We start from the raw sequence: 12410 nt of genomic DNA, 5'->3' as shown, positions 1-12410 counted from the left end.
AAATTTTGGGGGCACTACAAAAAAAAAAAAACTATTCCGATGTTTTTCAGAGCTTGTACCGACGTTTATAAGCGTCGGTAATTTTGGCGCCAACACTTTTCAAAGCGCCGTAAAAGCGTCGGTAACACTTTTTGAAAGCATCGCTAAAGGGTCAGTTTTTAGCGATGCTTTTTTGCGACACTTATAAGCGCTAGACAGTTAGCGACGCTTGAAAGCATCGTCTTTTAACCGCTTATTTTTTTATAACAATGCTTTAAAGCGTCGTTATAATTTTCTTTTGAAAAAAATTATTTAAAAAAAAATATCTCTTTTAGCAAGCTTTGAAGGTCAGAGGTCATCCTCCCAGAACCATGGCGCCTTTTCTTTCAGCAAGCTCAACAAATCAAAATTCAGGAGAGATGCGATTGAGTAATCCAGAACCATTCGGGCCACTTAAAAATTAAGCTTGTTCAAAAGATTTTGGTTGCTAAACAATTGTTATCAGTGCTTTGGTTCAAAAGATCTTAGAATTACTATTCAAACCTTCCTCCATAAATGGCAACAAGCATTTGGTGATTCCATCTCAATACCTCATCTAGGTTAGTGCTTCTGCTTCCCATATAAATGATATAAGCCTGAGAAGTATAAGAGGTGGTTCATTGCCAGACAGAGAGTGGAAAAAGCATGGGATGGCTTCACAAGTTTCTATTATATAAGAGAATTAACACATCAATAATAGAAAATAGAAAGAAACGTAGAAATAGATTAGCAAAGACATATAGAAGCAAAGAATTTTGGGCATCAGGCGAAGAAATTGGGCAACTGGACTCACCCATTTGAATCCATCACATCCCTCGAGATCTTCATCTTCTTTGTCGTCCCCTTATACAGATCTGCGAGCTTGCAAAGCAACGTTCGCTCGATCTGCGGCGTTTTCCTGGCGGATGCCTCCCTGCCTCTTCTCCCTTCGCCAAATGCAGAAAAGATATCCTCCCCAAAGATGCCTCCCGGGAACCGAGCACCATCGCCGCGGCACCCACCTGTTGCGGCGTTCCCACATGCCCCCACCGGCTGCTGCGCCGAACGGATTGGAGAAACTGAAGAATTAGAGCGACGAAGAGAGAAGGGGAAATCGGCCTCCGATGATTCTTTCTAAAGCGTCGTTTCTATTTTGATTTCCGCCAACGCTTTTTTGCGTCATCTAAGTTAGGCTTCCATCAACGCTCTAAAGAAAGCGTCGGTATCCGGCAAATTTTGGCACGCCAGCTAAATTGTCGACGCTTTTTCTTAGCGTCAGCAGTTGAGTATTGGAAATAACTATTTTTTTCTGTAGTGGGGACACAAGAAGTTGAAGTATATAGAGGGATGTTATTATGATAATGGCTATACGTACTAGCTAGTTTCATGCATGCAGCACGTTAGAGATCTTTCAAACTTTTTATACTTTGGAGGGAGAACGCAAGAGTCGTTGTTAAGGACCGCATTTTAGTAAATGTTCAAAATTGCCGTTATCTACCAAGGGATATGTACATCTGTTCATCAATATGTCAAACTTAAATCGCTAAGTGAAAGTGCAAGCAAGGAAATGAATTAAAGATTACAATAGCAAGCAGAAATTGTAATTGCACATCTTATAAAGCAAGTTCCATTCAAAAATTGAAGACAATAAATAATCATAGTTGGAACATTGAATCCCCCTATTGTGAGATCTTGAGTTCGTTTCAGGATGAGGACATAGCAACTGCTGATCTCATTGGTGTCATCGCCACTAAATTTACCATGGCATCATTTGGACTCCTGTTAAAACAAAGACAAAATAGTAAATAAAACTACATTTAAGATTTTTTTCTGTTTTTTTTCTCTAGAAAATGCCACCATCCAATTTTGAACACACCCAGAGTCTCTTCCAAGATCGTGAGGTGGATATCAATCTCATTCTACTTTCAAATTATAAACTACATAAAGAGATAATTACCGCAATAAAGACGTAAACTTCATCTGGTAAAAGCAACCTAACGTAGGCTCAGTGGAATATTGTATTTCTTGTACATATAAATTCTTTGAAGAAAACCCTAAAACTCTGGGGGGAAGGGGAGGGGGATACTAAAGATTTTTTTCCTTTAATTTTATAAGCCAAAGAAGTCGGAATAAGCCAGCCAGCTTTTTCCAATGTCAATGAAGTAGATGCCTTGCGTCGGCATTTAGGAAAAAGTTGAAGGCTAGGGTCAGAGTTACAACATATCAGTGTTTAGAAAACAGTTGATAACATGTAGAATATAGAAAGGATCTATGTGAAGCAGCCAACTAGCCATCTAGCCTTATCTTGATGGGTACTCCTCTTCATTTTGGAGCCGTCAAGGGTTGCAAACTTGGACTAGGGCATGCTTGATCTCGATCCAACAGGAATATATTTTTGGGTCTTGATTTTATATCCAAAACGAACCCATGAAGCTAATCGAATCAGGCCGATTGGGGCTACTTAGGTTGGGATAAATTTGCAGTTCTGGTTAAGTATTTAGCATTTCATTTATAGCTCAATATATAATATTTGATAATTAAATATAAATTATTTAAAAAATCAGATAAAACTAAAAGCATGCGAATATAAAATAAATTTTCATTCAAAAACTTTTTTTAATTTAATGAAAAATAGAATATTCCTTTTTAGAAAAAGAGAACATACTTAATTACTAGTTTACGAACTTGAGAATATCGTAAATAGGATCTACCGAAACAAATGATGAATGCTCATGTATAATAAAATGAGAGCATGTGAGAAGATGTGGGTTGCTAGGGTAAACAAAGAGGGATGAATTTAGGTGAGAATTTCTCAATGAATTAGAAAAAATATTTAGGGAGAAATAAAAGGGTATTTTATGTGATTTGGGTTTCAAGTTGTGTTGAATTAGTTCTGGATCACAACGGATGTATTTTTTGTTAATCCAAATTAGACGTGGCTAGGTCAGGTTGAAAATTATGAAATCTAGATCCAGTCTAGCTTTCTAAACATTTCTAGTTCTAAGTTTTCATCTCTATCCAATTTATGAATTTTTAAAAACAGATCAGATTGAACTTAATCAGGTTAGATCACCAATCGGCATGTCCATTGTAGCCCGATATCCCCATTATATTTCTCAAATGAAAGATTAGATAAATAGATAAAGCATGAAGCATCCTATCCCCACAGATCAAAACCATAAAGCAGCATAGCCGAACAAAACATCCCATCCCGAAAGATTAGCACTATGAACAAATGACCTCAAGAGGGTTGAAGGCCAAAGATTAACACTGAACATGTTACACTAGCAACTTTTATGAAACTGAGACTATAAGTAAACTACAATTAATATTACTGAGTACTTTTATAATGATATGGTATAATAACCATTCAGAAATAATGATATATCTTCCTACATCTATGTGTGTATAGATAATGCTATATCCAGAGGCTTGCATCCACGCCTGGGAGGAATTCTAAGTAGGTTGTGCCAGGCAAAAGTCACGGGCCAAGACGATACATGCCGTCACCCATGAACTGTCCTTCCATGAAGAGAGCAGCAGCAGAAGCATTCTGTGGATGGAATCCATCCATTACGGCAAATTGCATGTCCTCCGATGGCTTCCAATGCCGCTTCCTTTGGTTTATGAACCAGTTGTTGATCTGCTTTGGATCAAGGCCTGTTGATTCTGCCAAGGCCACCTTCTCCATTTCCTGCTCAATGTACATAGATGCATTGGATCCAAGTTAGATACAACCTTTTTTTTTTTTTTTGTGAGAAAAAGCACAGCCAGAGATATATGAAGCCATAATTAACAATGTCAACAACAAGGTTAAAAGAACGCTAATGATGTAGGCTGGAAAACACAGTGTACCTAGTTTATACAGTCTTTGTATCGTCCAAGTCAGCCTTAAGGAAGGGTAAATAGTGTGCAATGTAATGTTTTTAATGAAAGGATATATCAGCTGAACTATAGAACATACTGAAGGATATGGCCAGTTGTAGTGCAGCTCCCACCAATTGAGTAATCTCTGTCGCGCTTCCTTTGGTAGCTTCCCTTTCTTCTTCTTTTTGGACAGCTCTTGCCTAAGGCTGCTCAAATACCCGCTGTACTTCTTCAGAAGGTGGCGCTTCAGCTCTTTGTCCTTGGCACGGGGGTCAATCTCCAAGTGTTCGCCTTCTTCCCCACTGACAACGTGGTCCTCTTCGGAGAAGCCAACACCTTCGCATTTCTCATCTGCAAGTTCCACAGGAACAAGTTAAAAAGCTAAAAGAAACATTGAGAATAACAAGTTAGGGAGGAAAGAATATATATATATATATATATATATATATATATATATATATATATATATATATATATATATATATTTATGCATAACAGCAACAACAACTTTTCTAAAATATTGTTTCACTACTTAAATTCTCACTTTGTTTTAATGTCGCTTGATTCTTTTCTATCATAGTAATAAGAAGATGGGACAAATATCGAACATCAATGGTCCAATTTTCGAAGCCATCGTGTTGAATTGGAGTCAGTGGTTAAAAGAGACTGAATATTGACTAAATATACAGAAATACGAGACTGAACTCAAAAGGCTACCAGAGAAAGACTGAGATAAGAAGAAGTCAAAAATAACAAGGAATCAGGGTCTTTTAACAGGCTTTATTCTGCAGTTATATCTTAGTTTGAATCCATCCAGAAAATAAGTGTCGAGTAGAAAGTTGGCATGTGACATGTCTAGTGTATGGTGCCAACAAGATATTATCAGAATGATATCGCCCAACGATTTCCTCCAAAATACAAATGAACTGGATGAAACATCAGAGACTTCAAATAATCCAGTCCATGAGGTTTTACATACAAATGCTTTCTGCAAAGTCAAATTAAGGCATAGACTTCTATTTTCTGATATCAGCTTTACGAGTCCTTTTTCATTATGTACTCTACTAAGGAATTCCACTGTCTTACAATAAAAAAAAAAGAAGAAGGAATTCCACTGTCTTTGGAAGCTAATATCAGTATGTTGGATGCCACTAACCAAAGGAAACCATCCTGATAAAATACAGAAGAGATGCTAGCAAAAAGAATTTAAAGATGAACAAAGATTAAAAATGTACTATATTCAAAAGTGGCATCATAAAATTTCAAATGAAACTGTCGGAAGTTTAACAAAGCTATATCATGATTCCACACATATTTACTTTTATTTCTTCCAATATAACCTTTTAAATTCTATCAAAAGGTCCATTTTCCATATTCAAAAGTGGCATCATAAATATCTAAATGAAACTATCGGAAGTTTAGCAAAGATGTATACAAGATTCTGTACATATTCACTATTATTTCTTCCAATGTAACCTCTTATATTCCATCCAAAGCCCCATTTTGCTTGAACATCAATATCTCACTTCTAAAGTTTTAAGAATTATATTTTCTATAGAAATTTGGGTTAAGCAGGAGTGCCAATGGGATGAGGAAACAAATTGGTTCGATCTAATTTCTTTCCTTCACCATGAGAGGAACAGCGATAGACCACAATGGTTGATGATTGAGACAGAATGTTAAAGATAATTCACTAAAACAAAGTGCCGCCAAATTTAGTGGTACTGGCAATGCAAGGAGTGAAGCTTATGTACTGAAATTAAGTGGGCATTTATGACCTTTGGATGTCATACAAGGCAATCAGATTTTGCAACTCCCGTCTATTCGTAGCAGTTGCTATGCGACAATTGAAGAGGCTTTTCGATAGTTGAGGGCTTAATATATCAGTATCTTAAAAGGGAAGTTCCATTTAAGAATTTAGAAAAGAACCCAAGTGAGAATACTTATGATCTCTACGTGTATCTTCGCACATTTGTTTTCACAAAAGCCACCGCTACAAAATTTCATTAGGTATAGCACTTAAACTTGAAACACTTGATGTTTTCCATCTGAACCGATTTGTAATTTTAAATTCTAGGACTAATAATATATAAACTTGCAGGTTGATATACAAAATGAAATTATAGCAAGTTAATGATATTTTATAGTGATATTAGACTATATGTTCTTAGAACACCTTGATATTGGATAATCTCAGCTTCAAATATGGATGTCGTATACATGAATTATCTTAAATCATCTTCTTCATTAATCAATGAACATTTACTTCCACCCAAAAAAAAGAGAAAAAACCTGAACATGGTAGGATATCATGTAACCTTACCTCTCTTACATGAAGTTTTAAAAATCTATTGGAAAAAAAAAGAACATCAGTTAACGCGCAGATCACATAGCATAAAATGAGGAGAAAATTTGGGAGTCCGTGTTGATTCTTGAGTTTTTGAATTTTAAACATTATTCTAACTATTTCTATGCTCCATTTCATGAAGGGATGTTCACAATTTTAGAGGGTCTATCAGAATGTTTCCATCGGATATCTTCAAGAACATCAGCTGTAGCTCGGCTGATACATTTGATAGAATATGCAATGGTGGTGGAAACACAAGAACATGAAAAGAAAATACTTTATATAAGATAATGGAGTAGTACAACTTTTCTTCAAAGAGGAATACAATTTTTCTCTCAAGCCCTCTCTATCTACCACTCCTTTCTTTTTTCTTCCATGCATTCTTCTTTATGATAGCCACATATTTATAGGCACTAGAAGTGACCTTTTAACTCCCCTAATAAGTACATCATAATAAGACCTTTTAAATTATCCATATGACCCTTTGGATACTTTATATGACCCTTTGGATACTTCATATGACCCTTTGAATTCCTCAGCACAACATTTATATCTACAATCAATAGCAGCCATATAAGCATACGATAATTGTGCGCCTACAAAAAGCCATGATTGGAGAATAGCCTGAAAATCTTATAAAAGCATGGACTTAAAGAGGCTTGACTCATTTGATTGGTTGATTCCCAACCATTCTGAAGTGAAAAGATTAGGTAGCTTGTCAAAGATTTTCAGCAGATTGTTAGGTTGGCAAATCATTTCTTCTCTAATGGCATATCGTTATCTTACGAGTACATTCGTTGATACTTTAATCATCCCCATATATTTTTTAGATAAAGACTCATCTCTCTATACTTGAATCAATTGTCAAAATCGACAGCTCTTCCCAGGCAAAAAGATGAGACGTTTAATCCATACAGTTCACCACATGAACTGCCAAGGCACCTCACAGCAGAAAGTGAAAAATTAGCTGCAGTCTATTCCATCAAAGGGCCAATTTGCATTCACTAGTACAAAACTATGACTAATTCCTTGGACAACAAACACCCTTCACAACATGGGTTTGTGACCTCAGAAAACTGTACGATAAGCTAAATAAACCAATTAAACCATCCTCGAAATACTGCTCCCGTTCTCATATAACATATATAAAAATTTATAATCCTTCACTTCGAAATACTTGCACTACCTACGTTCATCCATTGTATATTGCACAAACTAAAATAGAAAAAATATAATCCCATATATACTTTATAAAAGTGCGTATAGTGCAGGTACCATTGCACATGTGCTGCATCCTCAAAGCACTAAGATGGTTCCCTTGACATGGGGCGGGCCAAACCCTGACAAAAATGTACCATAGAAGTAGTAGAAGTAGCTGGAATTGTTGGTGGGTGGGAGAGTGATTAGAATGGCATCCCACGTTGGTGGGTTAGTGAGTGAGAGAGAGAGAGAGACAGAGAGAGAGGCTTTAAAATGGAGGAGGTTAAAGAAGAGCCATGATGCTATCATTCATTTTGTTTTCCATATCCTTAAAAAAGAATACTATCATTCATTTATTCTCGGAGAAATATTCTCTTTGGAACCTAAAGAGGGGCTTTTTTTTTTTTTTTTTTTGATATAAAGGGAGGTGTAAAGAGAGGCTTTATTAGAACCAAAAATATGATGATAAAGAAGAGCCACCCATCTCCAGGATGGATAATATGGTGGCTATCCATGGTGGGACTCTACAGTGAGAAGATCTTAGGTCAAAATGCTAGCTTATTAGACCCCCTCCCCTCAAAAAAAAAAAAGAAAAAAAAAAAAAGAGACAGAGAGTGTGTGTGGGGTTTCCTCACTCTCCTCCGTACGTTTATATATTACTAGACAAACAGAAGGCCATCTTCATGCTCTCTTCTTCTATAAATAATATATATAAAAAGATAATAACATCAAAAATAGTAAAACTATTTAAATTGGCACCTAAATAGAGGAGACGAGAGGTTGAGACCATGAGAGCTGGGTGTTCTATATCCTCGTGATGGGGTCATAGAGAGCCTACTGAGTACTTTCCGACCCATATCTCTAGTTATTATATTTATATATTGATAGAAGCTAAAAATATAAAATTAAAAATAAACGTTGCCTATAATAAAAACCAAGTCGGTTAAGTTTCTCTTCAGCCCAGTGTGGAAGGTGGAGGATGGACGCCACCTCGTAAATATATTTGGACTTTTTTTTCTCTACCGTCAAACTGCCGAACCCTTCGGCATTGCACTGCTGGAGAGTAAAGTGGGTGGAACCCTAAACACATGACCTACAATCGCTCTTCACCTCTTTTTCACTGACGATATGGAAAGAAAAAATCAGTGAATGATAAATCCCAAGCCCATGAAATAAAGTGTTTTCCTTTTATCTTGGATTCCTTAGCTTTGATCATATTATAATGGCAAGAGTCTCCCGCATATTACCAGTAGACAAGAAGCGAGCCCAGGTGCCGTTGGTGAGAGCATTGAACTGTGACTCCACATTCTTTAGGAAGTCTGTGGCCTCCTGCAATGGCCTCGCTAGCTCCTCCCGGTACTTAACTAGCAAGTCACGGTAGCCGTCCTACAATATGGTTTATGCCTCACAAGTCACAAGCAAAATAATCAGGATAAGAGAGATGCAGGCAAAGAGATGGTTGAGGAGGCACCATGAACTTGTCGAGCTCGGGGTCGGCAGATGCCTCCTTTGGGCAACCCGGGCACGCCTCCAGCTCTCGGGCCATGGCCGAGAGCCGGGCGATCACCTCCGGTGGTGCTCCCACCTACATATATAGAAGTACATGGGAATTATTGCTGGTAAGCCAAGAGGATTATATAATTATAGATTTATAGTAGCATAGACTATAGAGTGTAGAATGGTGACCTTTTGGCAGTCCATATAAGCTCCCAATAAGCTCGGGTACTGAGGATGGGAAATGATCTTGGCCTTGATAGTCTCCACATCACCCTGAGGCATCTTCCCATGCTTCTGAGACTGGTACTGGGAGGGGCCAGCCTCGTCTTTGAAGGTTGGAGGGCTAGGGTTTTGGAGCAGCGCAGCAGGGTAGAAGCTCAGTCCATAGGCGGCGGAGCTCGGTGGTGGAGTAGGTGATGCCATAGTGGTGCCGGTGGCAGCAGACGAGGACGAGGAAAGGTATATGGATGACCCCCTAGAGTTCCCACCACCCAAGTGGGAGAATTCGTCCATCCCCCAACCAAGCAAGCCCAAAAGAAAATTAGGAAGAGAGAAAATATGAGGAAAGAAGTAGGTGATAGAAGGGGGAGGAGGAGGGAGATAGAGGACGGGGCACTAGAAGAAGTCTAGAAGGCCAAATAGACCCAAGAGCTATGGGGAGAAGGGGAGATGGAGAAGTGAAGGAAAAGCCATGTCTGGTGTCTTTCTTTTCCCATGTCAAATCATAGAGGATGGTGAGACGTATCGCTGTGGAGTTGAAACCTTAAATCAGATTAAGGAAAATTAAAGTGTATTGATCGTGAGAAAGATTGACCCAAGATCTAATAGAAGGAAGGGAGAAGAGGAAGAAGCGTAGAGAAATAGTGTTTGAAACAAGGCATGTGCACACTGCTGGTGCCATCAACTCATGTCTTGTGCTCTTCTTCTCTTTTTCTTCTATTGAGAGTCTAAAGCTTTTAGATTTGATCCAAGGAGGATGAGGCGGATCAGTCAGCAAGAGGCCAGCAGGCCATGGCCATGCCTTGGCATCTGAAAAGACCTCGTGTTCCTTTGTTCTTTTATGGAAAGGAGAGGAGAGAAAGTCTGAGATGAGAGGAGAGAACAGATCCTCTGTTGTGCACGGTTTGCACCGTAGAGTGCCGTGCAGCACTCGACTGCCATCAAAAGATAGATGGCCATCCAACAAAAAGGCCTTACGTGTCATACACGACGCATCTTGTTTGATGGTCATCCATTTTTTGATGGCAGCCATCGAGTGTGGCACAGCATTCTACAGTGCAAATAATGCACCGCAGAGAATCTTCAATTGATAAAAGAGAGTTAGGCTTTTACATTATGTTCGGGTCCCTTACAATATATAGAGGACAGTGCATTCTTAGATGGGCAACAAGTAGTCTATCTCAAAGTTGAATGGCTATCGATTATCTCTCAACTTCTGCCTTGTATTACACGCCATCCTATTCGCCACAGTTGAGAGATGGGCCATCCATCTTCGAGATGGAAGGAGTGTCACCTATCCAAGTATACGCCTGATGTAAAAAAACTCACTATAGATTAACCACTTCCATCTATAGGTTCTGTTTTTGTTTCTCTTGTCATTAGGCTTCACATGTCTTAATTTTTTCCTTCTTTTTGTTTGGGGGATCTGGGGTTGGGAATATTCTTGGAAAAGTATGAGCTCCACTTCCTTGGTGATGGAGGTTAGTGAACCTAGGATAGTGATGCAAGTGGTTAGGGGCATGTCGGGAATATGAGAATATAAATAATAGGAAAAGGGTCTTTTGGAAACCAATGAGTAGTTGCCAAGAATTTCAAACGAAATCGAAAGGGGTAGACAAAAGGACAGCTAGAGTTTGAGTACATATGGCATTGCTATAATAAGTTACAAAAATGACCAAATACTTATGGGTGTCACTATAATTTTTCCCTAGTATTAATTAATCTATGACTATTTGGTTATATTTGTAACTTATTAGATGGGTAATCGATGAAATAGAATTCCAAAGTTACAAGGCAATGGGGAAGACCTTTCCCTAATAGTGACTTTGACCTTACTATAATAAGTTACAAGCAGGGTTATCCACCTGTATAGTACAAAACCAAAGGATGAAAAATATGAAACTTTGGGATTTAAAGAACTAAAAAAATCAATGAATTTTCCTATTTGTATAATTGATTAACAGGTGAAGAAATAAGAGAAAAAGCATCGGTCAATATTTTCCCTCCTATTCCTTGTCCATTGTTGCAGGAACCACAATAGCGACTAAAAATGGTTATGCAAATCATTTTAACTGAAGAGATGCCGAGCCTTTCAATGGTGCATTGGATGTGAAGCATTTTAATACTATAGTGTTTTTGTTCTTGGTCTTTATTTTGTTTTTCTGTAACTCCATTTCTTGATATGCCATCTCCAAGAGGCCAAAGAACTCTACCGATCAGGGGAGGAGTCTTAAAGAGAGGCTGTTGGTATAGAGGAGGTCTTGAATAGAGGTTGGGGAGGCAAAAAGGAGGAAGAGGACTACAGGGAGAAAGCCTAGGAGGATAAGGGCTTGGGAGAGAGCATTCTTGTTGAGGGAGAGGGTAGTTTTATCTTTTATGATGGTGTGCTAACAACATTGGCTGCTTGGAGGCTGGAGGACTATTGCAATGATTTGGAAGCATGAAAGGCCTCTAGGAAAGGATCAAAGTTGAAGGGTGTCACTATAATTTTTTCTAATATTAATTACCCATAAATTAATATTAATTACTCCTTGTTCATCAAAGTCAATCTAATATCAATAAATTATATTAATTACCCTTCTAAGGGTTTGCCTTTGGGGAGGTTTTGGATTCAAAGTTCGGTAGCCATACTACTAAACGAAAAATAAAAAAAAATAAATATCAAGATAAGTGGTGTTGTACATAATATATGCTCATAAATCACCTCATCTGATATGGCACTAGAAAGTAATCTTTTATGGTACCACCAATCATTTGAATGACACTAACTCCTAATAAATTAAATCAAACCAATCCATTCATGCCATCTTATTAGATGGGAAAATGATGAATGATCTAGCATATGCTCCCTAGCATTACTTTGTCTAGAATCAAAGCTTGACCTAGAAGATATTGGTGGAACAACATGTGCTTTCTTATTTATGTACGAACTTAAAGTCGAGATCCTCTCTGGTTTGGGATTGCTAGACAAATTGGGTTGGACATGAATTCATATTTCAAATTTAAATCAGACTTGAACAGAATCTCAATTGGAAGCTTAATTGGGGCCCAACCTTAATTGAGTATATAAAGCCATTTGAAATATGTTGGTGATTAGGCAGATTGAGAATTACATTGGATCAAACTCAGTCAACTAAAACCATCAAAACTTGATCTCACTACAAAAAAAACTTATCTTTTCCATGCTTCTTAGGGCATAATTACCGATGCTTATAAGCATCAGTAATTTTATTGCCAACGCTTTTAGAAAGTGTCGCCAAAGCATTGGTAATACGAGAGTGGG

General features: G+C 37.9%; 1 protein-coding gene across 2 annotated transcripts; it reads right to left on the bottom strand.

The window, feature by feature from the left end:
- Positions 1-3289: 3289 nt before the first annotated feature.
- Positions 3290-10051, bottom strand: LOC103712308 (homeobox protein knotted-1-like 2). 2 transcript variants are annotated; one of them, XM_039115717.2, is made up of 5 exons: positions 9098-10051; positions 8883-8996; positions 8659-8797; positions 3962-4215; positions 3290-3691 (listed from the first exon to the last, which is right to left on the bottom strand). In XM_039115717.2, exons 1-5 carry the CDS (start codon positions 9419-9421, stop codon positions 3479-3481), a joined length of 1044 nt encoding a protein of 347 aa, XP_038971645.2. In that variant the 5' UTR covers positions 9422-10051; the 3' UTR covers positions 3290-3478. The 2 variants fall into 2 exon arrangements, with proteins under 2 accessions (XP_038971645.2, XP_088560169.1); XM_088704043.1 differs by having other exon boundaries at positions 3853-4215; positions 9098-10046.
- Positions 10052-12410: the final 2359 nt, after the last annotated feature.

This window comes from Phoenix dactylifera, chromosome 9, assembly GCF_051530095.1.
Source record: "Phoenix dactylifera cultivar Ajwa chromosome 9, Ajwa_hap1_PhDact_Kaust_v1.1, whole genome shotgun sequence".
Classification (NCBI taxonomy): domain Eukaryota; kingdom Viridiplantae; phylum Streptophyta; class Magnoliopsida; order Arecales; family Arecaceae; genus Phoenix; species Phoenix dactylifera.
Note: the sequence above shows the minus strand (reverse complement) of the source record. Positions and strands in the feature narration are given on the sequence as shown.